Source organism: Oncorhynchus mykiss, chromosome 5 (assembly GCF_013265735.2).
Source record: "Oncorhynchus mykiss isolate Arlee chromosome 5, USDA_OmykA_1.1, whole genome shotgun sequence".
Lineage (NCBI taxonomy): Eukaryota > Metazoa > Chordata > Actinopteri > Salmoniformes > Salmonidae > Oncorhynchus > Oncorhynchus mykiss.
The window spans coordinates 6,298,826-6,324,537 of NC_048569.1; the positions used below are offsets into that span (position 1 = coordinate 6,298,826).

At 43.5% G+C, this 25,712-nt stretch overlaps 1 protein-coding gene across 7 annotated transcripts in view; it reads right to left on the bottom strand.

Annotated features, from left to right (window-relative positions):
* Positions 1-25,712, bottom strand: part of LOC110523124 (WD repeat-containing protein 7) — a 342,879-nt gene that overhangs the window by 204,857 nt on the left and 112,310 nt on the right. For all 7 annotated transcript variants that reach the window (XR_005051631.1, XR_005051630.1, XR_005051629.1 and 4 more), the window contains 2 exons: positions 24,992-25,110; positions 23,039-23,162 (listed from right to left, as the gene is read on the bottom strand). Coding sequence is in view for 4 of the 7 variants with exons in the window: in XM_036976656.1 (XP_036832551.1) it covers positions 23,039-23,162; positions 24,992-25,110 (243 nt within the window). In the remaining 3 variants the exon portion in view is untranslated. The remainder of the gene's footprint in view (positions 1-23,038; positions 23,163-24,991; positions 25,111-25,712) is intronic.

Below are 25,712 nucleotides of genomic sequence, written 5' to 3' on the forward strand. Positions count from 1 at the left end.
GAGGAAAAAGTCAAGGAGGGAGATGGAGAAAAGCAGACCCCAATGGTCTCTGTGACCCAGCAGGAAGCCCTCAACGTCCCTTTACCTACCTCACCTGCAGCAGACAGAGTCAAGGACATGACAATTTCAATAAGAACACCTGCTATGCAACGTTTCCACAACACCCTCTCTCTAGTCGAAGCAGAGGTCATAGAACTCAGAGAGAAGAAGCTTCAAGAGGAGGACACTGTCCAGAAACTCAAAGAAGAGATGAAACAGTTCAGGGAGGAGAGCAGAGCATCCATAGCTAAATTAGAAAGCAGAATGGACAAGCTGAGTCAGACAAATGATGACCTCAGAGACCATCTGAGCACAACTAGAAAGGAGCTCGAACAAAAAGAGAGGTACATTGACACCCTCAACCGGCAGAGAGTCATTGTGTCCTCTGCATCTAGAAAACATGTCCACCAGCTTGGTACAACACAAGCAGAACCTGAGACCAGCATGGCCTCCACTACACAGCCGGATGACACTGCACCAGCCTACCAGTCTGCTCCAGCCCAGGTCAACCTACCAGCCTCTCAGTCTGCTCCAGCCCAGGTCAACCTACCAGCCTTCCAGTCTGCTCCAGCCCAGGTCAGAATACCAGCCTCCCAGTCTGCTCCAGCCCAGGTTAACCTACCAGCCTCCCAGTCTGCTCCAGCCCAGGTCAACCTACCAGCCTCCCAGTCTGCTCCAGCCCAGGTCAGAATACCAGCCTCCCAGTCTGCTCCAGCCCAGGTTAACCTACCAGCCTCCCAGTCTGCTCCAGCCCAGGTCAGAATACCAGCCTCCCAGTCTGCTCCACCCAGACAATCACCCACAACTGCAATTCTAATTGATTCAAATGGGAAGTTCTTAGTCCAGGAAAGATTATTCCCTAGACACCAGGTGTATAAGTTCTGGTGTCCTACAACTGAGAGTGCAATGCAGCTACTCAGTCAGACCAGGATTGACACCCCTGACAACATCATCATCCACACTGGCACAAACGACCTTCATGCCAAAGGTGAAAATGTATCTGGGGCAGTGAGAAGAGTGGCAGAACGGGCACAGGCTATGTTCCCAACAACCAATATAGTTGTGTCCACCCTCCTACCAAGAAAAGACTTCCCAGAAAAGTTGATCGACAAAATAAATCAACAGATCACTGTGGACTGTGCCTCACTGCTCAACGTCAGAACGGCTCACCACCCCACTCTGACATGTCAACACTTATATGATAATATACATCTTGATCAGGACAGTATCAGAACCTTTGCCAAGGACCTAAAAGATGCAACACTTGGCAGGGACCCACACACCCATCACCCCAGCAACAAAGGTCCCCCGCCCCACCTTCTGAAACAACAGTACCTCCACCATCCCGAGGAGAAAAGAGCCAGACATGGCTTATTACAGCACAGCTCTACTAGACCAGGCCCAACACAGCACAGCTCTACTAGACCAGGCCCAACACAGCACAGCTCTACTAGACCCGGCCCATCACAACACAGCTCTACTAGACCTGGCCCATCACAACAAAGCTCTACTAGACCTGGCCCATCACAACACAGCTCTACTAGACCTGGCCCATCACAACACAGCTCTACTAGACCTGGCCCATCACAACAAAGCTCTACTAGACCCGGCCCATCACAACACAGCTCTACTAGACCCGGCCCATCACAACACAGCTCTACTAGACCCGGCCCATCACAACACAGCTCTACTAGACCCGGCCCATCACAACACAGCTCTACTAGACCTGTCCCATCACAACACAGCTCTACTAGACCCAGCCCATCACAACACAGCTCTGACCACTACTCCAGGGTCGGTCAGAACACTGCCCTTCAGGGAAGTAGACCACATGATGCAGTCCACACCATGTATCAATTAGATCGTCAGCCTACATATGCTGAGGTAACCTCTGGCAGAAGACCCCTAGAACAATCAGAGATAGGAGAGGTGCGCCAACTACTGCAACTAATATGCAGACTACTGAACTAGACAGTCCCTTTAATTCACACACGGGCACGCACGCGCACACACACACACACAAACACACAGGGTTGCAGATTGCACATAACATAAGTACAATGCAATCTTATTCCATTCTTATTCATTTGTTTACAAATATTCCTAAATGTATTGACACCGGTATTATAATAATTATTATATGTAATGGTGTGTGTGTGTGTGTGTGTGTGTGTGTGTGTGTGTGTGTGTGCGCGTGTGTGTGTATGTGTGTATATGTGTATGTGCATGTATGTGTGTATATGTATGTATATATATATATATATATATATATATATATATATATATATATATATATGTGTATGTGTATATATATGTATATATATGTATGTGTGTGTGTGTGTGTGTATGTATGTATGTGTGTGTGTGTGTGTGTATGTATGTATGTATGTGTGTGTATATGTATGTGTATGTATATATGTGTATGTATGTGTATGTATATATATGTATATATATATGTATGTGTATGTATATATGTATGTATATGTGTATATATGTATGTATATATATGTATATGTGTATATATGTATGTATATGTGTATATATGTATGTATATGTGTATATGTGTATATGTGTATGTATATATATATATGTATATATATATGTATGTGTATGTATATATGTATGTATATGTGTATGTATGTATGTATATATATGTATATGTGTGTATATGTATGTATATATATATGTATGTGTATGTATATATGTATGTATATGTGTATATATGTATGTATATATGTATGTATATGTGTATATATGTATGTATATGTGTATATGTGTATGTATATATATGTATATGTGTATGTATATATATGTATATATACATATTTTATTTTTTTTGTTTTTTTCGATGTACTTTACTCAAACCAGTGAATATCACTTATTATAAATGAGATCATTAACTATCAGCTCTTGGAATATCCAGGGCCTATACTCTTCACATTTTGGTTATAAAACAACTAATCCAGAATTGATTAAAAACATCAAGGGACAGGACATCATAATCCTACTGGAAACATGGTGTCGTGGAGACATAGATACTCAGTGTCCCTCAGGCTATAGAGAAAGTTTACTACCATCAATCAAACATAAAAATGTTAAACGGGGCCGAGACTCAGGTGGAATCATAATTTGGCATAAGCAGGACTTAGCACTGAATGAAATGAAAAAAGGTACCACTCACATTTGGCTAAAACTTAACAAAGGTACAATCTATTGTGACAATGATGTATACATATGTGCAGCTTATGCTCCTCCTTCAGATTCATCATATTATGATGATCAGTTTTTTGACAATCTCCAGACAGAAATCATTACATTTCAGGCGCAGGGTAAAGTGCTTCTTTGTGGAGATTTCAATGCAAGAACAGGTTCTGAGCCTGACTACACTGATGCGGGAGGTAACCACCACATATTTGGACACCCCTCCTTGTACAGTAGCCCTATTATAAATAATAGAAACAGTCCTGACCAAATACTGAACAAAAATGGAAAAGAGTTAGTACATCTCTGTCGAGCCTTAGGCCTGTACATGCTTAATGGTAGAATCAGAGGGGACTCTTTAGGTCAGTTTACTTACTGCTCAGCTCTTGGGACAAGTGTAGTCGATTATGCCATCACTGACATTGACCCCTCCTCCATTAGTGCATTCACTGTCAGACCACAGACACCATTGTCAGATCACAGTCAGATCAATGTGTTTCTGAAGAAATTAACTGGCAATATTCATTCAAAAAAACAGCCCAATAAACTTTACAACATAAACCAATCGTTCAGATGGGCTCCAAACAGTGCAGAGGCATTCATTGAAACATTGAACTCAAATGAAACGATGAACTCTATACAGTTTTTCAATAACTCACAGTACCAAAACAATAAAGATGGTGTCAATTCAGCTACCCAAAACATCAACTGCATATTCCAAAAAGCAGCATCGAAAGCAAATTTGAGAAAACCAAAGCAATGCAACATCAGAAGCAAAAATCAAAATGTTTCTGACAAATGGTTTGATAATGAATGTAAAACAATTAGAAAACACCTAAGACAAATGTCAAACAAAAAACATAAGCAGCAAAACAACCCAGAGCTACGATATGAATACTTTGAAACTCTGAAACAGTATAAACAAACACTGAAATGCAAGAAATTGAATTATACCAACAAGACACTTGATGAAATTGAAAACGCAATTGACCAAAATCAGTTCTGGGACATGTGGAACAATTTAAGCACAACAAAGCCACAAGAATTAGCCATACAAGATGTAGGAATTTGGAAAACTTACTTTGATAATCTATACAAAAACATCCCACAAAAAGACTTAAACCAGAACCAATTAGAAATTAAAGAAAAATTGAACATCCTGGAATCAGTCATTAAAAACAACCAAAATCCATTAGATTACCCAATAACCCAACAAGAACTAAATGAAAAGCTAAAATCTATTAAATCAAAAAAGGCTTGTGGTGTAGACAACATCAGAAATGAAATGCTGAAAAACAGCACACCTGAGTTGCAAAATGCTGTGCTTAAATTGTTCAACATGGTTTTAACTTCTGGCTACTTCCCTGATGTCTGGAACCAGGGGCTCATCTCCCCTATCCACAAAAGTGGAGACAAATCAGACCCCAATAATTACAGGGGAATTTGCGTCAACAGTAACTTGGGAAAGATTTTCTGTAGCATTTTGAATTCAAGAATTCAAACCTTTCTTCAAGAAAAGAATGTAATAAGTAAATGTCAAATTGGCTTTCTCCCTAACCATCGCACTACTGACCATATATACACCTTACACACACTAATTAATAAACACGTCCACCAAAAAAAAGAGGGCAAAATCTTTGCTTGCTTTATTGACTTTAAAAAAGCATTTGATTCGATTTGGCACGAAGGGCTATTCTACAAAATTCTACAAAGTGGGCTTGGTGGTAAGGTGTATGACTTAATAAAATGTATGTACACAGAAAATAAGTGTGCAATAAAAATCAAAAACCAAAGAACAGAATTTTTTTCACAATGTCGAGGTGTGAGACAAGGCTGCAATTTGAGTCCAAATCTTTTCAACATTTATATCAATGAATTAGCAGACATGTTGGACCAATCTCCAGCCCCAGGACTCACACTATTTGACACAGAGGTGAAATACCTGCTATATGCTGATGACTTGGTACTTCTATCACCAACCAAAGAAGGTCTTCAACAAAACATTAATATTCTGGAGCAATATTGCCATAATTGGGCCCTGGCAGTAAATTTCCAAAAAACTAAAATCATGATTTTCCAAAAAAAACCCAGATGTCAGAAACAAAAATGTAAATTCACCCTGAACAACACCTTAATTGAACACACAAAAAATTACACCTACCTTGGTCTGACCATATCTGCATCGGGAAACTTTAATATGGCAGTGAATGCACTCAAAGAAAAAGCCCGCAGAGCAATGTATGCAATAAAAATGAAATTATTCAAAATCAACATCCCAATTAGAATTTGGACTAAAATATTTGACAGTGTAATCCTACCAATAGCACTTTATGGAAGTGAGGTTTGGGGGCCACTCAATAAACTGGATTTTAAAATGTGGGACAAACATCCAATTGAAACCCTACATGCAGAATTCTGTCGGAAAATTCTACAAGTCCAGAGAAATACACCAACTAATGCATGTAGGGCAGAATTGGGCCGTTTTCCAGTAATAATGAAAATACAGAAAAGATCATTAAAATTTTGGCTACATCTAAATTCAAGTCCAAATTCGAGTCTGCAATTTAAAGCACTTCAAGCCCAAGAGCTGAGCCCAGAAACGAGCCCTCTCAGTCAGCTGGTGTTGGACCTCACCAATCAAGCTGACACCAGCACTGCTTCAAAAGAAAGAATTCCAATAAACAAAATCATGAACCAATCAAAGGAATCATACTTACAATACTGGAAAAACGAAACAAAATCCCAAAGCCGACTAAATTGCTATCTGACCCTAAACAGAGAATATGAATTGGCTGATTATCTCTACTCTGTCAGAGATACGAAGCAGAGACAGATCCTTACCAAGTACAGGCTGAGTGACCACCGATTGGCAATAGAAACCGGCAGACATAAAAAGACATGGCTACCCAAAGAGGAGCGTGTATGTGGTCACTGCATGACAGGGGAGGTAGAGACAGAGATGCACTTTCTCCTTTACTGTGATAAATATTCCTCACAAAGAGATTCATTATTCACAGAAATTACTACATATATTCCAAATTTTTACAAATTGAACCCAGAGGAAAAACTAAGAATACTCATGGGCGAAGGAGCAATGGCTCCTCTTGCAGCCAAATATGTATTTTCCTGCCATAGCCTGAGGGACACTGAATAATAACATCTGCATAGTAAACAGTAACTTACTTATTATTACTATTATTGTTATTACTATAATTATTAATGTTTACTGTAGACTGTTACCATTTTATTGTATTTATTTTTGTATTATTATTTACTACCATTTTATATTATTATTTGCTATCATTTACAATTTTGTTACAATGTATATTGTATACATTGTTGCTTTGGCAATATTGACACAATGTTTTTCATGCCAATAAAGCAGCTTGAATTTGAATTTGAATTTGAGAGAGACAGAGAGAGAGAGGAGAGAGAGAGGAGAGAGAGAAGAGAGAGAGAGGAGAGAGAGAGGAGAGAGAGAAGAGAGAGAGAGGAGAGAGAGAGAAGAGACAGAAGAGACAGGGAAGAGAGAAGAGATAGAAGATAAGAGAGAGGAGTGAAGAGAGAGAGACACACATGGTGACAAATGGTCAACCCATTTTAAAACACTCCGCAATACCGTTCAAATTGACACAAACGCAGAACGCCAAATTCATGATAAGTTGAATGGATTCGAAAAAGCTATAAAGGACAATCAAAATCCACTGGACTACACAGTTACTGACCAGGAGCTCTAGAAGAAACTAAACTATTACTGACCAGGAGCTCTATAAGAAACTAAACTATTACTGACCAGGAGCTCTATAAGAAACTAAACTATTACTGACCAGGAGCTCTATAAGACACTAAACTATTACTGACCAGGAGCTCTATAAGAAATAAACTATTACTGACCAGGAGCTCTAGAAGAAACTAAACTATTACTGACCAGGAGCTCTATAAGAAACTAAACTATTACTGACCAGGAGCTCTATAAGAAACTAAACTATTACTGACCAGGAGCTCTATAAGAAACTAAACTATTACTGACCAGGAGCTCTATAAGAAACTAAACTATTACTGACCAGGAGCTCTATAAGAAACTAAACTATTACTGACCAGGAGCTCTATAAGAAACTAAACTATTACTGACCAGGAGCTCTATAAGACACTAAACTATTACTGACCAGGAGCTCTATAAGAAACTTCAGGCTCTCAAATTTAAAAAAGCATGCGGACCTGATGTCATCCTAAATTAGATGCTCAAACTCACAAGTGCAACATTTCAAATTGGCTGTATTAAAAGTGTTTAATTTGATCCTGAGTGTAGGTTATTTCCCTGACATCTGGAATCAAGGACTCAACTCCAATCTAAGAACGGGGACAAATTCGTCTAACAATTACAGAGGCATTTGTGTGAACAGTAACCTGGGGAAGGTTTTCTGTACTATTATAAATGTAAGAGTTATAAACGACCTCAATAAACACTATGTCTTGAGTAAAAAGCCAAATTGGATTTATACCAAAACATTGCACAACTGATCATATTTACACCCTGATAGATAAACATGTCCACCAAAATAATACCAAAAATATACACTTGCTTTATCGACTTCCAAACAGCATTTGATTCTATTTGACATCCAGGACTGTTCTACAAGGGTATCGATAGTGGTGTAAAGTGTAAAACATGAAATGTGATGATCTAGTTTCGTTGGCGGAGTTTAAACACTTGATCGATGTCTATATCATAGAAGAGTGTAATTGTTTTTAGGTCAGCTGTTTTTAGTCAAAACATTTGTTTTTTTTTAACGTAATATGTAATTGTTGTACTGTATGTGTGTTTATAGTTTTGTTTAATGTTGTGTTAGTGGATGTAAGTTGTTTTGTCTGAAACGTTGTTCCCCCTGCTGCTATTGTACCAGGTCTCTCTTGGAAAAGTGATGTTATCTCAATGAGAAAAAACCTGTATAAATAAAAGGTAAAATATAAAAACAATTATATCAATGTATACAGGCATTAAAATTGGCAAGAAAATAACAATTATTTAAACAGGGGCGGGGGGCCTTCGCCAGGGTTGTAATCTGAGCCCTGCACTCTTCAATATTTACATAAACGAATTGGCCACTATTCTAGAAAATTCCTTAGCCCCTGGTGTTAGTCTCCACAATTCAGAGGTTAAATGCCTACTCTTCTCAGATGACCTATGACTGCTGTCACCCACAGCACACGACCTACAGGGATGCTGTCTGAGCAGCATGTGAACGTTTAGCTAGTGTCTGAAGACTGCTCTCTAGGAGGGATGCTGTCTGAAGACTGCTCTCTAGGAGGGATGCTGTCTGAAGACTGCTCTCTAGGAGGGATGCTGTCTGAAGACTGCTCTCTAAGAGGGATGCTGTCTGAGCAGCATGTGAACGTTTAGCTAGTGTCTGAAGACTGCTCTCTAGGAGGGATGCTGTCTGAAGACTGCTCTCTAAGAGGGATGCTGTCTGAAGACTGCTCTCTAAGAGGGATGCTGTCTGAGCAGCATGTGAACGTTTAGCTAGTGTCTGAAGACTGCTCTCTAGGAGGGATGCTGTCTGAAGACTGCTCTCTAGGAGGGATGCTGTCTGAGCAGCATGTGAACGTTTAGCTAGTGTCTGAAGACTGCTCTCTAGGAGGGATGCTGTCTGAAGACTGCTCTCTAGGAGGGATGCTGTCTGAGCAGCATGTGGACATTTAGCTAGTGTCTGAAGACTGCTCTCTAGGAGGGATGGAACAGTCCTCACAGAGACAGACCAACCAGAGACACCTGACAGACTTCAGGTCGATGTAAATAGTCGCGTGTCAGGATGAAAGCCCCAGATCCTGACCCAACTAACGATTTAGGATAGAGGAGAGTCCACAGTTTGAATAACTCTGCTCAAGTGGAGAGGAGTCCCTCAATCCTGACTAGTCTCCCAGTCCCTACAACTGAAAAACATCTCCACAACATGATGCTGCCACCACCATGCTTCACCGTAGGGATTGTGCCATGTTTCCTCCAGACGTGACGATTGGCATTCAGGCCAAAGAGTTCAATCTTGGTTTCATCAGACCAGAGAATCTTGTTTTACTGAGGAGTGGCTTCTGTCTGGCCACTCCACCATAAAGGCTAGACTGGTGGAGTGCTGCAGAGATGGTTGTCCTTCTGGAAGGTTCTCCCATCTCCACAGAGGAACTCTGGAGTTCTGTCAAAGTGACCATTGGGTTCTTGGTCCCCTCTCTGAACAAGGCCCTTCTCCCCCAATTGCTCAGTTTGGACCAGGCGGTCAGCTCTAGGATGATTCTTGGTGGTTGCAAACATCTTCCATTTAAGAATGATGGAGGCCACTGTGTTCTTGGAGTTCTTGGAGACTGTCAATGCTTCCCCCAGCTCTTTGCCTCAACACAATCCCGTCTCGGAGCTCTATGGACAATTCCTTCGACCTCATGGCTTGGTTTTTGCTCTGACATGTACTGTCAACTGTGGGACATTATAGACAGGTGTGTGCCTTTCCAAATCATGTCCAATCAATTGAATTGACTTTATTGGCGGACTCCAATCAAGTTGTAGAAACATCACAAGGATGATCAATGGAAACAGGATGTACCTGAGCTCAATTTCTCAGAGGACTAGTTTAACAACACACCAAGCTGTATAGTGGATGCTTAAGATAATCATGGTTGGGGCCAATTACAATTTATGAAGAAGTGGAGAATTTACATTGAATTAAATTAGAATTGATATCTTAATTTTATGAAATTGGAACTAGACACTTCGTATTTTTGTTTCATTGTAATTTAAATGGAATCGTAACTTTAACGCGACAGCATACAACGATATTCTAGACGATTCTGTGCTTCCAACTTGGTGGCAACAGTTTGGGGAAAGCCCTTTCCCGTTTCAGCATGACAATGCCCCCTGTGCACAAAGCGAGGTCAATACAGAAATGGTTTACCGAGATTGGAGTGGAAGAACTTGACTGGCCTGCACAGAGCCCCGACCTCAACCCAACCGAATACATTTGGGATGAATTGGAATTCCGACTGCGAGCCAGGCCTAATCGCCCAACATCATTGTTCCCGACCTCACCAATGCTCGTGGCTGAATGGAAGCAAGTCCCCGCAGCAATGTTACAACATCTAGTGGAAAAAGCCTTCCCAGAAGAGTGGAGGCTGTTATAGCAGCAATGTTCCCAACATCTAGTGGAAAGCCTTCCCAGAAGAGTGGAGGCTGTTATAGCAGCAAAACGGGGGACCAACTCCATATTAATGCCCATCAATTTTGAAATAGATGTTTGACGAGCAGGTGTCCACGTACTTTTAGTCATGTAGGGTACATTCCTCACAAATAAACTGGATTAAATAAATAAAAAAAGAGAGAACTCACCGTTAACCTTTCCGTTAACATTTCTCCAATAATAACAAATAATTCAATGGCTATGTTTTCCAAACCATATCAACAACATACTCCTCATAGGAATAAACTGGTTTCCATTTTATGCTCTTGTAAATTTTACCTCCCTGTAAAAGGTCACTTATTCATTGCCTTAGTTTGGCTCTCCTCCCTCAACATGGCCTTGTGTGTGTGTGTGTGTGTGTCTCAGCATGGCCGCTTGTGTACACCATTGTGCATCAGTGACCTTTCCACTGTAACAGATCTGCTTAAGTGCAGAGGAAAGTCTAACGTTTACGAGAGGAGAATTAACAGCAGGTAGGACATCTAGCTAGCCTACACTTAGGGGCATAGAGTACTGTAGGTCCAGTGGTGCTTTTTCAAATGAAAGTGTGGAGTCCCTGCACCAAGCAAATATATACACATCTATCTGGGTTAGAACCACACGTTGTACAGACACATACAGCCATCTGGATTAGAACCACACGTTGTACAGACACATACAGCCATCTGGATTAGAACCACACGTTGTACAGACACATACATCTATCTGGATTAGAACCACACGTTGTATAGACACATACATCTATCTGGATTAGAACCACACGTTGTATAGATACATACATCTATCTGGATTAGAACCACACGTTGTATAGACACATACATCTATCTGGATTAGAACCACACGTTGTACAGACACATACAGCCATCTGGATTAGAACCACACGTTGTATAGACACATACATCTATCTGGATTAGAACCACACGTTGTACAGACACATACAGCCATCTGGATTAGAACCACACGTTGTATAGACACATACATCTATCTGGATTAGAACCACACGTTGTATAGACACATACATCTATCTGGATTAGAACCACACGTTGTACAGACACATACAGCCATCTGGATTAGAACCACACGTTGTACAGACACATACAGCCATCTGGATTAGAACCACACGTTGTATAGATACATACATCTATCTGGATTAGAACCACACGTTGTATAGATACATACATCTATCTGGATTAGAACCACACGTTGTATAGATACATACATCTATCTGGATTAGAACCACACGTTGTACAGACACATACAGCCATCTGGATTAGAACCACACGTTGTATAGATACATACATCTATCTGGATTAGAACCACACGTTGTATAGATACATACATCTATCTGGATTAGAACCACACGTTGTATAGATACATTCATCTATCTGGATTAGAACCACACGTTGTATAGATACATACATCTATCTGGATTAGAACCACACGTTGTACAGACTCATACATCTATCTGGATTAGAACCACACGTTGTACAGACTGATACAGCTAGCTGGGTTAGTATGGTAGTGTGTGGTGAGTCAATTCTAACTCAGGTCTACATAGGATCTGTCACATTCTCCCTGCCTGGACCAAACCTCTGTATCCATGCTGCCAGGCCAACAGCCATGTAGCAGGGCAGGCAGGCAGAGAGACCAGAGAACCGTCCCAGAGCGCTTTGGGGAGGCAGAGAGACCAGAGACCCGTCCCAGAGTGCTTTGGGGAGGCAGAGAGACCAGAGACCCGTCCCAGAGCGCTTTGGGGAGGCAGAGACCAGAGACCCGTCCCAGAGCGCTTTGGGGAGGCAGAGAGACCAGAGACCCATCCCAGAGTGCTTTGGGGAGGCAGCGAGACCAGAGACCCGTCCCAGAGTGCTTTGGGGAGGCAGAGAGACCAGAGACCCGTCCCAGAGCGCTTTGGGGAGGCAGAGAGACCAGAGACCCATCCCAGAGTGCTTTGGGGAGGCAGCGAGACCAGAGACCCGTCCCAGAGTGCTTTGGGGAGGCAGAGAGACCAGAGACCCGTCCCAGAGCGCTTTGGGGAGGCAGAGAGACCAGAGACCCGTCCCAGAGTGCTTTGGGGAGGCAGAGACCAGAGACCCGTCCCAAAGCACTTTGGGGAGGCAGAGAGAGGAGCGCCGCAGAGGAAAACGAAAAGATATCCGATTCACTGACCCCTGCCGCCTTGTTCCCCTGCCGAGGTCAGTCGCCATAGCTCTCTCAATTCAATTTAAGGAGCTTTATTGGCATGTGAAACATGTTTACATTGCCAAAGCAAGTGAAATAAATAAACCAAATTTAACTCCCCCTCCCCTTTCTCTCTCAATCTCTCCCCCTCCCCGTGGTAACACTAGACTGAGCAGCAAGGGTCCGTTGCCATGGCAGCTGTTCCCCAGAGCCACCAGTGTCTGTCCCGTCAGTGTGGCCTGGTGGCTCCACTGTTGTGGACATGGCACAACCCCTCTCTTCCAGGACCACACACAGCAGCACAGATCAGAGGAGAAGCTGGGTGGATGTTGGGGATAAAGATATCCTCTGTGGGCTGGATGACGAAATGTAGAGAGGGATGGACGGATGGAGAAATGTAGAGAGGGCTGGACGGATGGAGAGAGGGATGGAGGGAAGAGGAGGATGCCTCCCTGGGGGGGGTTCCACTCTGCATTAATTATTCAGCCCGGGAGGCAGGCAGGCAGATAAGCCGTTTCTAACTTCAGCCTCCATGTCTCTATTTCTGAAAGTCACAAATACAGTGCCTTCGGGAAAGTATTCAGACCCTTCGACTTTACCACATTTAATTACGTTACAGCCTTATTCTAAAACGTATTAAATAAAACAATATCCTAAGCAATTTACACACAATACTCCATAATGACATCACAATGCTCCAAAATGACATCCCCAAGACTCGAAATTGAGCTAAGGTGCATCCAGGTTCCATTGATCATTCTTGGAATGTTTCTACAAATTGCAGTCCACCTGCAGTAAATTAAATTGATTGGATATGATTTGGAAAGACACACACACCGGTCTATATAAAAGGTCCCACCCGTTGACAGTGCATGTCAGAGCAAAAACCAAGCCATGAGGTTGAAGGAATTGTCTGTAACCGCTCCAAGGCAGGATTGTGTCTCGAGGCAGATCTGGGGAAGGGTACCAAAACACTTCTGCAGCATTGAAGGTCCCCAAAGAACACAGTGGCATCCATCATTCTTAAATGGAAGACTCTTCCTAGAGCTGGCCGCCCGACTAAACTGAGCAATCGGGGGAGAAGGGCCTTGGTCAGGGAGGTGACCAAGAACCCGATGGTCACTCTGACAGAGCTCCAGAGTTCCTCTGTGGAGATGGGAGAACCTTCCAGAAGGACAACGATCTCCGCAGAACTCCACCAATCTGGCCTTTATGGTGGAGACAATCAGACCACAAACAAGATTCTGTGGCATTGGCATTCAGGACAAAGAGTTCAAACGTCTGGAAGAAACCTGGCACCATCCCTACAGGGAACCATGGTGGTGGCAGCATCACTACGGTGAAGCATGGTGGTAGCAGCATCACTACGGTGAAGCATGGTGGTGGCAGCATCCCTACGGTGAAGCATGGTGGTGGCAGCATCACTACGGTGAAGCATGGTGGTGGCAGCATCACTACGGTGAAGCATGGTGGTGGCAGCATCATTCTGTGGGGATGTTTTTCAATGGCAGGGACTGGGAAAGATCGAGGAAAGATGAACGGAGCAAAGTACAGAGAGATCCTTGATGAAAACCTGCTTCAGTGCACTCAGGACCTCAGACTGGAGCGAAGGTTCACCTTCCAACAGGACAACGACCCTAAGCACATAGCCAAGAAAACGTGGGTTTGGGACAAGTGTCTGAATGTCCTTGAGTGGCACAGCCAGAGCCCAGATTTGAAGTTCTCTGGAGAGACCTGGAGATAGCTGTGCAGCAACGCTCCCCATCCAACATGACAGAGCTTGAGAGGATCTGCAGAGAAGAATGGGAGAAACTCCCCAAATACAGGTGTGTCATGCTTGAAGCGTCATACCCAAGAAGACTAGATGCTCCAATGGCTACCAAAGGTGCTTCAATAAAGTACTGAGTAAAGGGTCTGAATAGATATGAAATGTGATACTTAATTTAAAAAAATATTTTATAAATTTCCTAACATTTATAATGTAGATTGGTGAGGGGAAAAAAAACAACATTTAATTAATTTTAGAACAAGGCTGTAAAGTAACAATGTGGAAATCAAAAGGGGTCTGAATATTTTCTCTAACTGCTGAAAAGAGACTCAATTCAATGGCCTTTATTCATATTTGCACAACATCTTGCTGTTGTGATGGCACACCGTGGTATTTCACCTGATACAGTTGAAGTCGGATGTTTACATACACCTTAGCCAAATATATTTAAACTCGGTTTTTCACAATTCCTGACATTTAATTCTAGTAAAAATTCCACGTCTTAGGTCAGTTAGGATCACCACTTTATTTTAAGAACGTGAAATGTCAGAACAACAGCAGTGTGATTTATTTCAGCTTTTAATTCTTTCATCACATTCCCAGTGGGTCAGAAGTTTGCATACACTCGATTAGTATTTGGTAGCATTGCCTTTAAATTGTTTAACTTGGGTCAAACGTTTTGGGTCGCCTTCCACAAGCTTCCCACAATAAGTTGGGTGTATTTTGGCCCATTCCTCCTGACAGAGCTGGTGTAACTGAGTCGGGTTTGTAGGCCTCCTTGCTCGCACAAACTTTTCAGTCCTGCCCACAAATGTTCTATAGGATTGAGGTCAGGGCTTTGTGATGGCCACTGCACATACCTCAACTTTGTTGTCCTTAAGCCATTTGGTCAACTTTTTGAAGTATGCTTGGAGTCATTGTCCATTTGGAAGACCCTACCAACGTGTATAAATTACCTCAACTAACCTGTACCCCCGCACACTGACTCGGTACCGGTACCCCCCTGTATATAACCTCGCTACTGTTATTGTGGTACTTTAGTCTATTTGGTAAATATTTTCTTAACTATTTCTTGAACTGCACTGTTGGTTAACTTCCTATGGCTGGGGGCAGTATTGAGCAGCTTGGATGAATAAGGTGCCCAGAGTAAACAGCCTGCTACTCAGGCCCAGAAGCTAAGATATGCATAATATTAGTAGATTTGAATAGAAAACACACTGAAGTTTCTAAAACTGTTCGAATGATGCATGTGAGTAGAACAGAACTCATATGGCAGGCAACAATCTGAGAAAAAAAATCCAACCAGGAAGTGGGAAATCTGAGGTTTGTAGTTTTTTAAGTCTTTGCCTATCCAATACACAGTGTAAAATTTAGTCCGATTGCACTTCCGAAGGCTTCCACAAGATGTCAACAGTCTTTAGAACCTTGTTTCAGGCTTCCACTGTGAAGGGGGAGCGAATAAGATCTGTTTGACTAAGAGGTCTGGTAGAATGCCGTGAGGACGTTCCTTTCATTTCTAAAGACAAAGGAATTGTCCAGTTGGAATATTATTGAAGATTTATGATACAAAATATCCTAAAGATTGATTCTATACATGATTTGACATGTTTCTACGAACTGAACTGTAACTGTCGTCTGAACAAAGTGCCTGCGCCTTGTGAATTTGGATTTGTGAACTAAACGTGCGAACAAAAAGGAGGTATTTGGACATAAATTATGGACTTAATCGAACAAAACAAACATTTATTGTGGAACTGGGATTCCAGGGAGTGCATTCCGATGAAGATTAAAGATAAGTGAATATTTATAATGCTATTTCTGACTTCTGTTGACGCTTGTTTTGGTGCCTCAGCACTGTACTCAGATGATTGCATGGTGTGCTTTTTCCGTAACACTTTTTTTTTGAAATCTGACACATCGGTTGCATTAAGGAGAAGTATATCTTTAATTCCATGTATAACACGTATATTTTCATCAACATTCATGACGAGTATTTCTGTAAATTGGATGTGGCTCTCTGCAAAATCACCGGATGTTTTGGAAGCAAAACATTACTGAACCTAAAGCACTGGGATTTTTGGATATAAATATGAACTTTATCGAACAAAACCTACATGTATCGTGTAACATGAAGTCCTGTGAGTGTCATCTGATGATAATCAAAGGTTAATGATTAATTTGATCTATTTCTGCTTTTTTGTGACTCTTCTCTTTGGCTGGAAAAATGGCTGTGTTTTTCTGTGACTTGGCGCTGACCTAACAATCGCATGGTATGCTTTCGTCGTAAAGCCTTTTTGAAATCGGACCCTATGGTGGGATTATCTCCTGCACTTTCACTGGCTGTTGTCAAATCGATCCCGTTAACGGGATTTCAGCCGTATGTTAAGGGCATTTCACGGTAAGCTCTACACCTGTGACAAATAAAGTTTGATTTGATGTCACAGAAGATGTTTATTGCCTTGTCTCTCTGATCGTTCACAGCAGCGCTGATATCTAGGCTGAATTTTGTGCGTGCTATAGGGCAACGGTGTCTAGACGGAACTTGTATTTGTGATCCTGGCAACTGGACCTTTTTTGGAACACCATTATTGTTTGTCTTACTGAGATTTACTGTCAGGGCCCAGGTCTGACAATCTGTGCAGAAGATCTAGGAACTGCTATAGGCCCTCCTTGGTTGTTGACAGAAGCACCAGATCATGAGCAAACAGTAGACATTTGACTTCAGAATCTAATAGGGTGAGCCAGACTGTTCTAGTGCCCTCACCAATTAATTTATATACTCTATATGTTGATGAGGGTGGGGCTCAAGGTGCATCCTTGTCTCACCCCACGGCCCTGAGGAAAGAAACGTGTATTTGCCCATTTTAACCAAAACACTTGTTGTTTTCATACATTTTATAATGTTGCATGTTTTTCCCCCAACACTTCCATCAATTTATATAGCAGCCCTCACACCAAATTGAGTGAAAAGCTTTTTTTGAAATCAATATGCATTAAAGACTTTGCTTTTGTTTTGTTTGTTTGTCAATTAGGGTGTGCTGGGTAAATCCATGGTCTTTCGTACGGTAATTTGGTAAAAACCAATTACATTTGGGAGGGGGGGGTTCTACGCTGACATATGGATTTGATACATTTTATGACCACTTTAGTTATTCTAAAAATATATATATAAAAAATGATTTGGTAAAATGTTTAAATTTGGCCTTCACTACTATTGCATTGAGTAACACATTCATGAATGTGACAGACCGGCTTGATTCTGTCTCATGTAGCAAATTTAAAAAATAAATATATATTTTTTTATATTGGATAAAGGTAGAGACCCAAAGCTAAAAAAAATAATATATTTATATTGGATAAAGGTAGAGACCCAAAGCTAAAAAAAAGAAAGAATATTATATATATATATATTTTTTTTAAATTTATTTAACCTTTATTTAGCTATGCTAGTCTAATTATATCATACACAAGTTGAGGAAAAATAAAAAAAGTTATGTTTAGTGAGTTCCAATTGATAGATCCATTGGAATCTTCATTGAGTTGATATCTGACTTGCTGTTCCTTCTTTTTCCGTAGCTTATTTCTGTAATGTTGTAGTGTTTCACCATAGTGAGGGTGTGTTTACTCATGTTTTCTTGGTCTGTGTGTTTCTGGTTGGAATAGGTTTCCACATGCACTATATATAGTACCAAAGTAGTGCACTATATATAGTACCAAAGTAGTGCACTATATATAGTACCAAAGTAGTGCACTATATATATTGTACCAAAGTAGTGCACAATATATAGTACCAAAGTAGTGCACTATATATAGTACCAAAGTAGTGCACTATATATAGTACCAAAGTAGTGCACTATATATGTTACCAAAGTAGTGCACTATATATATTGTACCAAAGTAGTGCACAATATATAGTACCAAAGTAGTGCACTATATATAGTACCAAAGTAGTGCGCAATATATATTGTACCAAAGTAGTGCACAATATATAGTACCAAAGTAGTGCACTATAAGTAGTGCATAATATATAGTACCAAAGTAGTGCACTATATATAGTACCAAAGTAGTGCACTATATATAGTACCAAAGTAGTGCACTATATATAGTACCAAAGTAGTGCACAATATATAGTACCAAAGTAGTGCACGATATATAGTACCAAAGTAGTGCGTCCGTCCGTCTGCCCGTCTGTCTGAGCCTCATTACCTCGTCTAATGTATTTAGCCAGTAAATACACCCTGATAGTAGGGTCAGGCTAAATGTTGGAATGGGGCTAATTGGTTAATGCTTTGAGAGGCACGACCACTCACATCACATAGCAGACACAAACACACACACACCTCAACAAGATATTCACCTCTATCAGGATCAGCAGCTCAATAACACAGTACATTTTCAAAACACCGCCGTGACGTCAGGGCGTATGGCAGACATCAACTCAATGAAGAATCCGGCGTCCCCGTGTCGCCAGGGAAGCGGCGTCCCCGTGACGCCAGGGAAGCGGCGTCCCCGTGACGTCAGGGAAGCGGCGTCCCCGTGTCGCCAGGGAAGCGGCGTCCCCGTGACGTCAGGGAAGCGGCGTCCCCGTGACGCCAGGGAAGCGGCGTCCCCGTGTCGCCAGGGAAGCGGCGTCCCCGTGTCGCCAGGGAAGCGGCGTCCCCGTGTCGCCAGGGAAGCGGCGTCCCCGTGTCGCCAGGGAAGCGGCGTCCCCGTGACGCCAGGGAAGCGGCGTCCCCGTGACGCCAGGGAAGCGGCGTCCCCGTGTCGCCAGGGAAGCGGCGTCCCCGTGTCGCCAGGGAAGCGGCGTCCCCGTGAAGCCTGGCTTCTATTGATTCAGCCCACTATCAATAACATCTGACCTGTGTGATCAATACAGGAGCTGTGTGTAAAGAAACACAAGTCCCTCTCCCCACACGCGCACACACACATCTCTCTTCCCGTCTCAACGCCCACGCCGTACCACAGAAGCTCAATTCGAAGGCTTCGATCTGCCTCTCACAATCCATTATTTCGTTCCGTGTTCTGGTACATTTCTTTGGTTCTTCGTTGTTTAAAAATAAGAGCTCACAACCCCTCTATCCCACAACTTTTGTTCTGACGGACAAAGAGCACCTGGGAAATAAGTGTTGTAAAGAACTGAGAACACATTGAAACAGATAAAGGAAGGGCAGCTCTGACTGAGGTCAAAGGTTGGCTATAGAATATGACTGACTGAGGTTGGCTGTAGAATATGACTGACTGAGGTTGGCTGTAGAATATGACTGACTGAGGTTGGCTGTAGAATATGACTGACTGAGGTTGGCTGTAGAATATGACTGACTGAGGTTGGCTGTAGAATATGACTGACTGAGGTTGGCTGTAGAATATGACTGACTGAGGTTGGCTGTAGAATATGACTGACTGAGGTTGGCTATAGAATATGACTGGCTGAGGTTGGCTGTAGAATATGACTGACTGAGGTTGGCTGTAGAATATGACTGGCTGAGGTTGGCTGTAGAATATGACTGGCTGAGGTTGGCTGTAGAATATGACTGACTGAGGTTGGCTGTAGAATATGACTGACTGAGGTTGGCTGTAGTATATGACTGGCTGAGGTTGGCTGTAGAATATGACTGACTGAGGTTGGCTATAGAATATGACTGACTGAGGTTGGCTGTAGAATATGACTGACTGAGGTTGGCTGTAGAATATGACTGGCTGAGGTTGGCTGTAGAATATGACTGACTGAGGTTGGCTATAGAATATGACTGACTGACAGGTTGGATATAGAATATGACTGACTGACAGGTTGGATATAGAATATGACTGACTGAGGTTGGCTATAGAATATGACTGACTGAGGTTGGCTGTAGAATATGACTGACTGAGGTTGGCTGTAGAATATGACTGACTGAGGTCAAAGGTTGGCTATAGAATATGACTGACTGAGGTTGGCTGTAGAATATGACTGACTGAGGTTGGCTATAGAATATGACTGACTGAGGTTGGCTGTAGAATATGACTGACTGAGGTTGGCTTTAGAATATGACTGACTGAGGTTGGCTGTAGAATATGACTGACTGAGGTTGGCTATAGAATATGACTGACTGAGGTTGGATATAGAATATGACTGACTGAGGTTGGATATAGAATATGACTGACTGAGGTTGGCTATAGAATATGACTGACTGAGGTTGGCTATAGAATATGACTGACTGAGGTTGGATATAGAATATGACTGACTGAGGTTGGCTGTAGAATATGACTGACTGAGGTCAAAGGTTGGCTATAGAATATGACTGACTGAGGTTGGATATAGAATATGACTGACTGAGGTTGGCTATAGAATATGACTGACTGAGGTTGGCTGTAGAATATGACTGACTGAGGTTGGCTATAGAATATGACTGACTGACAGGTTGGATATAGAATATGACTGACTGAGGTTGGCTATAGAATATGACTGACTGAGGTTGGATATAGAATATGACTGACTGAGGTTGGCTGTAGAATATGACTGACTGAGGTTGGCTGTAGTATATGACTGGCTGAGGTTGGCTGTAGAATATGACTGACTGAGGTTGGCTATAGAATATGACTGACTGAGGTTGGATATAGAATATGACTGACTGAGGTTGGCTGTAGTATATGACTGGCTGAGGTTGGCTGTAGAATATGACTGACTGAGGTTGGCTATAGAATATGACTGACTGAGGTTGGCTGTAGAATATGACTGACTGAGGTCAAAGGTTGGCTATAGAATATGACTGACTGAGGTTGGCTATAGAATATGACTGACTGAGGTTGGATATATAATATGACTGACTGAGGTTGGCTGTAGAATATGACTGACTGAGGTTGGCTGTAGAATATGACTGACTGAGGTTGGCTGTAGAATATGACTGGCTGAGGTTGGCTGTAGAATATGACTGGCTGAGGTTGGCTGTAGAATATGACTGGCTGAGGTTGGCTGTAGAATATGACTGACTGAGGTTGGCTATAGAATATGACTGACTGAGGTTGGCTATAGAATATGACTGACTGAGGTTGGCTGTAGAATATGACTGACTGAGGTTGGCTGTAGAATATGACTGACTGAGGTCAAAGGTTGGCTATAGAATATGACTGACTGAGGTTGGCTGTAGAATATGACTGACTGAGGTTGGCTATAGAATATGACTGACTGAGGTTGGCTGTAGAATATGACTGACTGAGGTTGGCTATAGAATATGACTGACTGAGGTTGGCTGTAGAATATGACTGACTGAGGTTGGCTATAGAATATGACTGACTGAGGTTGGATATAGAATATGACTGACTGAGGTTGGCTATAGAATATGACTGACTGAGGTTGGCTATAGAATATGACTGACTGAGGTTGGCTATAGAATATGACTGACTGAGGTTGGATATAGAATATGACTGACTGAGGTTGGCTGTAGAATATGACTGACTGAGGTCAAAGGTTGGCTATAGAATATGACTGACTGAGGTTGGCTGTAGAATATGACTGACTGAGGTTGGCTGTAGATTATGACTGACTGAGGTTGGCTATAGAATATGACTGACTGAGGTTGGCTGTAGAATATGACTGACTGAGGTTGGCTGTAGAATATGACTGACTGAGGTTGGCTGTAGAATATGACTGACTGAGGTTGGCTGTAGAATATGACTGACTGAGGTTGGATATAGAATATGCCTGACTGAGGTTGGCTGTAGAATATGACTGACTGAGGTTGGCTGTAGAATATGACTGACTGAGGTTGGCTGTAGAATATGACTGACTGAGGTTGGCTGTAGAATATGACTGACTGAGGTTGGCTGTAGAATATGACTGACTGAGGTTGGCTGTAGAATATGACTGACTGAGGTTGGCTGTAGAATATGACTGACTGAGGTTGGCTGTAGAATATGACTGACTTAGGTTGGCTGTAGAATATGACTGACTGAGGTTGGCTGTAGAATATGACTGACTGAGGTTGGCTGTAGAATATGACTGACTGAGGTTGGCTGTAGAATATGACTGACTGAGGTTGGCTGTAGAATATGACTGACTGAGGTTGGCTATAGAATATGACTGACTGAGGTTGGCTGTAGAATATGACTGACTGAGGTTGGCTGTAGAATATGACTGACTGAGGTTGGCTGTAGAATATGACTGACTGAGGTTGGCTGTAGAATATGACTGACTGAGGTTGGCTGTAGAATATGACTGGCTGAGGTTGGCTGTAGAATATGACTGACTGAGTTTGGATATAGAATATGACTGACTGAGGTTGGCTGTAGAATATGACTGACTGAGGTTGGCTGTAGATTATGACTGACTGAGGTTGGCTGTAGAATATGACTGACTGAGGTTGGCTGTAGAATATGACTGACTGAGGTTGGATATAGAATATGACTGACTGAGGTTGGCTGTAGAATATGACTGACTGAGGTTGGCTATAGAATATGACTGACTGAGGTTGGCTGTAGAATATGACTGACTGAGGTTGGCTATAGAATATGACTGACTGCCCACTGATGTTATAGACTGTATCCCCGCCCGCACACCCGGCCCCACACCCCGGCCCCCCAACACCCCCCACACCCCGGCCCCCACACCCCACACCCGGCCCCCCACACCCGGCCCCGCACCCACACGTAGACTTACGTGAGCTGACTTGATCCACGTACTGGGGCAGGTAGGGGGCCCACAGGTCGATGGTGTCCTTCCTGCCTGACTGACCAATCCTCCGCAGCTCAGCCAGGAGCAGGGCCTGGGCCGCTTCTCTCACCTAGTGGAGAAAGACCCAGGATATTAACATCAGTAGCTGACAACAGAGACATCCCAACAGGAAGGAAATCAGTCAGTCTCTCAGGGTGTACGCTGGTGGACAGACACACACAGGTTATGGAAGCTAATAAAACACAGGTTATGAACCTGGAAGCTAATAAAATAATGTCATTTAGCAAACACTTTTATCCCAATCGCCTTAAAAATGTAAATGTGCGCAGGCATTTTCAAAATGGGTGGCCCCAGTGTGAATCGCACCAACGACCCTTGAAGTCTGCAAGCGCCACGCTCGACCAACGGAGAAACACAGGACGGTTTACAGCAGGTGAGGAAGAGGAAAGAGAGTGAACAGGAGAGGAGGGAAGAGAGTGAACAGGAGAGGAGGGAAGAGAGTGAACAGGAGAGGAGGGTAGAGAGTGAACAGGAGAGGAGGGTAGAGAGTGAACAGGAGAGGAGGGAAGAGAGTGAACAGGAGAGGAGGGTAGAGAGTGAACAGGAGAGGAGGGTGGAGAGTGAACAGGAGAGGAGGGTAGAGAGTGAACAGGAGAGGAGGGTAGAGAGTGAACAGGAGAGGAGGGAAGAGCGTGAACAGGAGAGGGACTTTAGAAACCGAGAGCCCCTACTCATCTACCAATGACCCCCAACCCTGGCCGGAGCTAACCCCCAACCCTGGCCGGAGCTAACCCCCAACCCTGGCCGGAGCTAACCCCCAACCCTGGCCGGAGCTAACCCCCAAACCTGGCCGGAGCTAACCCCCAACCCTGGCCGGAGCTAACCCCCAACCCTGGCCGGAGCTAACCCCCAAACCTGGCCGGAGCTAACCCCCAACCCTGGCCGGAGCTAACCCCCAAACCTGGCCGGAGCTAACCCCCAACCCTGGCCGGAGCTAACCCCCAACCCTGGCCGGAGCTAACCCCCAACCCTGGCCGGAGCTAACCCCCAACCCTGGGACTCTTGGTTAAGTGTTAAGACTGACTACATCACTTCTTCTTTTTATAAGAAACATTGGTGTTGAAAATCCCAAATTGTTTTGCATAGTCAACTTACACACAGCTCTTGACACACACACTTATCCCACCAGCCATGCCACCAGGGGTCTTTTCACAGTCCCCAAATCTCCAAATCCATCTCATATTGCTCAAATAAACAGCAAACCTGGTTTCAAAAAACAGATAAAAGAACACCTCTCCCCCATGTGACCAAGATAGTTTGTGTGTAAACATTGGTATGTAGGCTACATGCACTTTCATTTTTTAAATGCATGTCGTTCTGTCTTTGATCTGTTCTTGTCTATTGATGTTCTGTATAATGTCATTCTGTATTATGTTTCCTGTTTTGTGTGGAACCCAGGAAGACTAGCTGCTGCTACTGCAACAACTAATGGGGATCCTAATAAAATTCCAAAAAACCAAACCCTCCACTAACCACTCACACAGCTCCACTAACCCCTCACACAGCTCCACTAACCCCTCACACAGCTCCACTAACCCCTCACACAGCTCCACTAACCCCTCACACAGCTCCACTAACCCCTCACACAGCTCCACTAACCCCTCACACAGCTCCACTAACACCTCACACAGCTCCACTAACACCTCACACAGCTCCACTAACACCTCACACAGCTCCACTAACACCTCACACAGCTCCACTAACCCCTCACACAGCCCCACTAACCCCTCACACAGCTCCACTAACACCTCACACAGCTCCACTAACCCCTCACACAGCTCCACTAACACAGCTCCATTAACCCTAATCCTGGCCTGGCCCTGTTACTCTGTGCACCAGAGAGTTTACGTTGACATGTTTGAATAGATTTGAAATTACCTCCAGACAGCGGTCCTGCCAGCGGCGCGCCAACATCTCCAGAAGAGGTGGTCTGAACTTGTCCAGGCCCAGCAGGTCAGGCAGCATCACACAGTGCATAGCAGCCAGCTGGCTCCAACCTGCAGGGGTTAAAAACAGCAGCTGCAAGGTCACACAGGGCGACACAGTAACCTGGGGGGGGGGGGGGGGGGGGGGGGGTTTATAACAGCAGCCACAGATCAACAGTGACCTAGGGAGGGGGGGGGGGGGGGTTTATAACAGCAGCCACAGATCAACAGTGACCTAGGGAGGGGGGGGTTTATAACAGTAGTCACATGGTAACACAGTGACCAAGGGGGGGTTATAACAGTAGTCACAGGGCGACACAGTGACCAGGGGGGGGGTTATAACAGCAGCCACAGATCAACAGTGACCTAGGGAGGGGGGGGGGGGGTTATAACAGTAGTCACAGGGCGACACAGTGACCAGGGGGGGGTTATAACAGCAGTCACAGATCAACAGTGACCTAGGGAGGGGGGTTTATAACAGCAGCCACAGATCAACAGTGACCTAGGGAGGGGGGGGGGGGTTATAACAGTAGTCACAGGGCGACACAGTGACCAGGGGGGGGTTATAACAGCAGTCACAGATCAACAGTGACCTAGGGAGGGGGGGGGGGGGGGGGGGGGTTATAACAGTAGTCACAGGGCGACACAGTGACCAGGGGGGGGGTTATAACAGC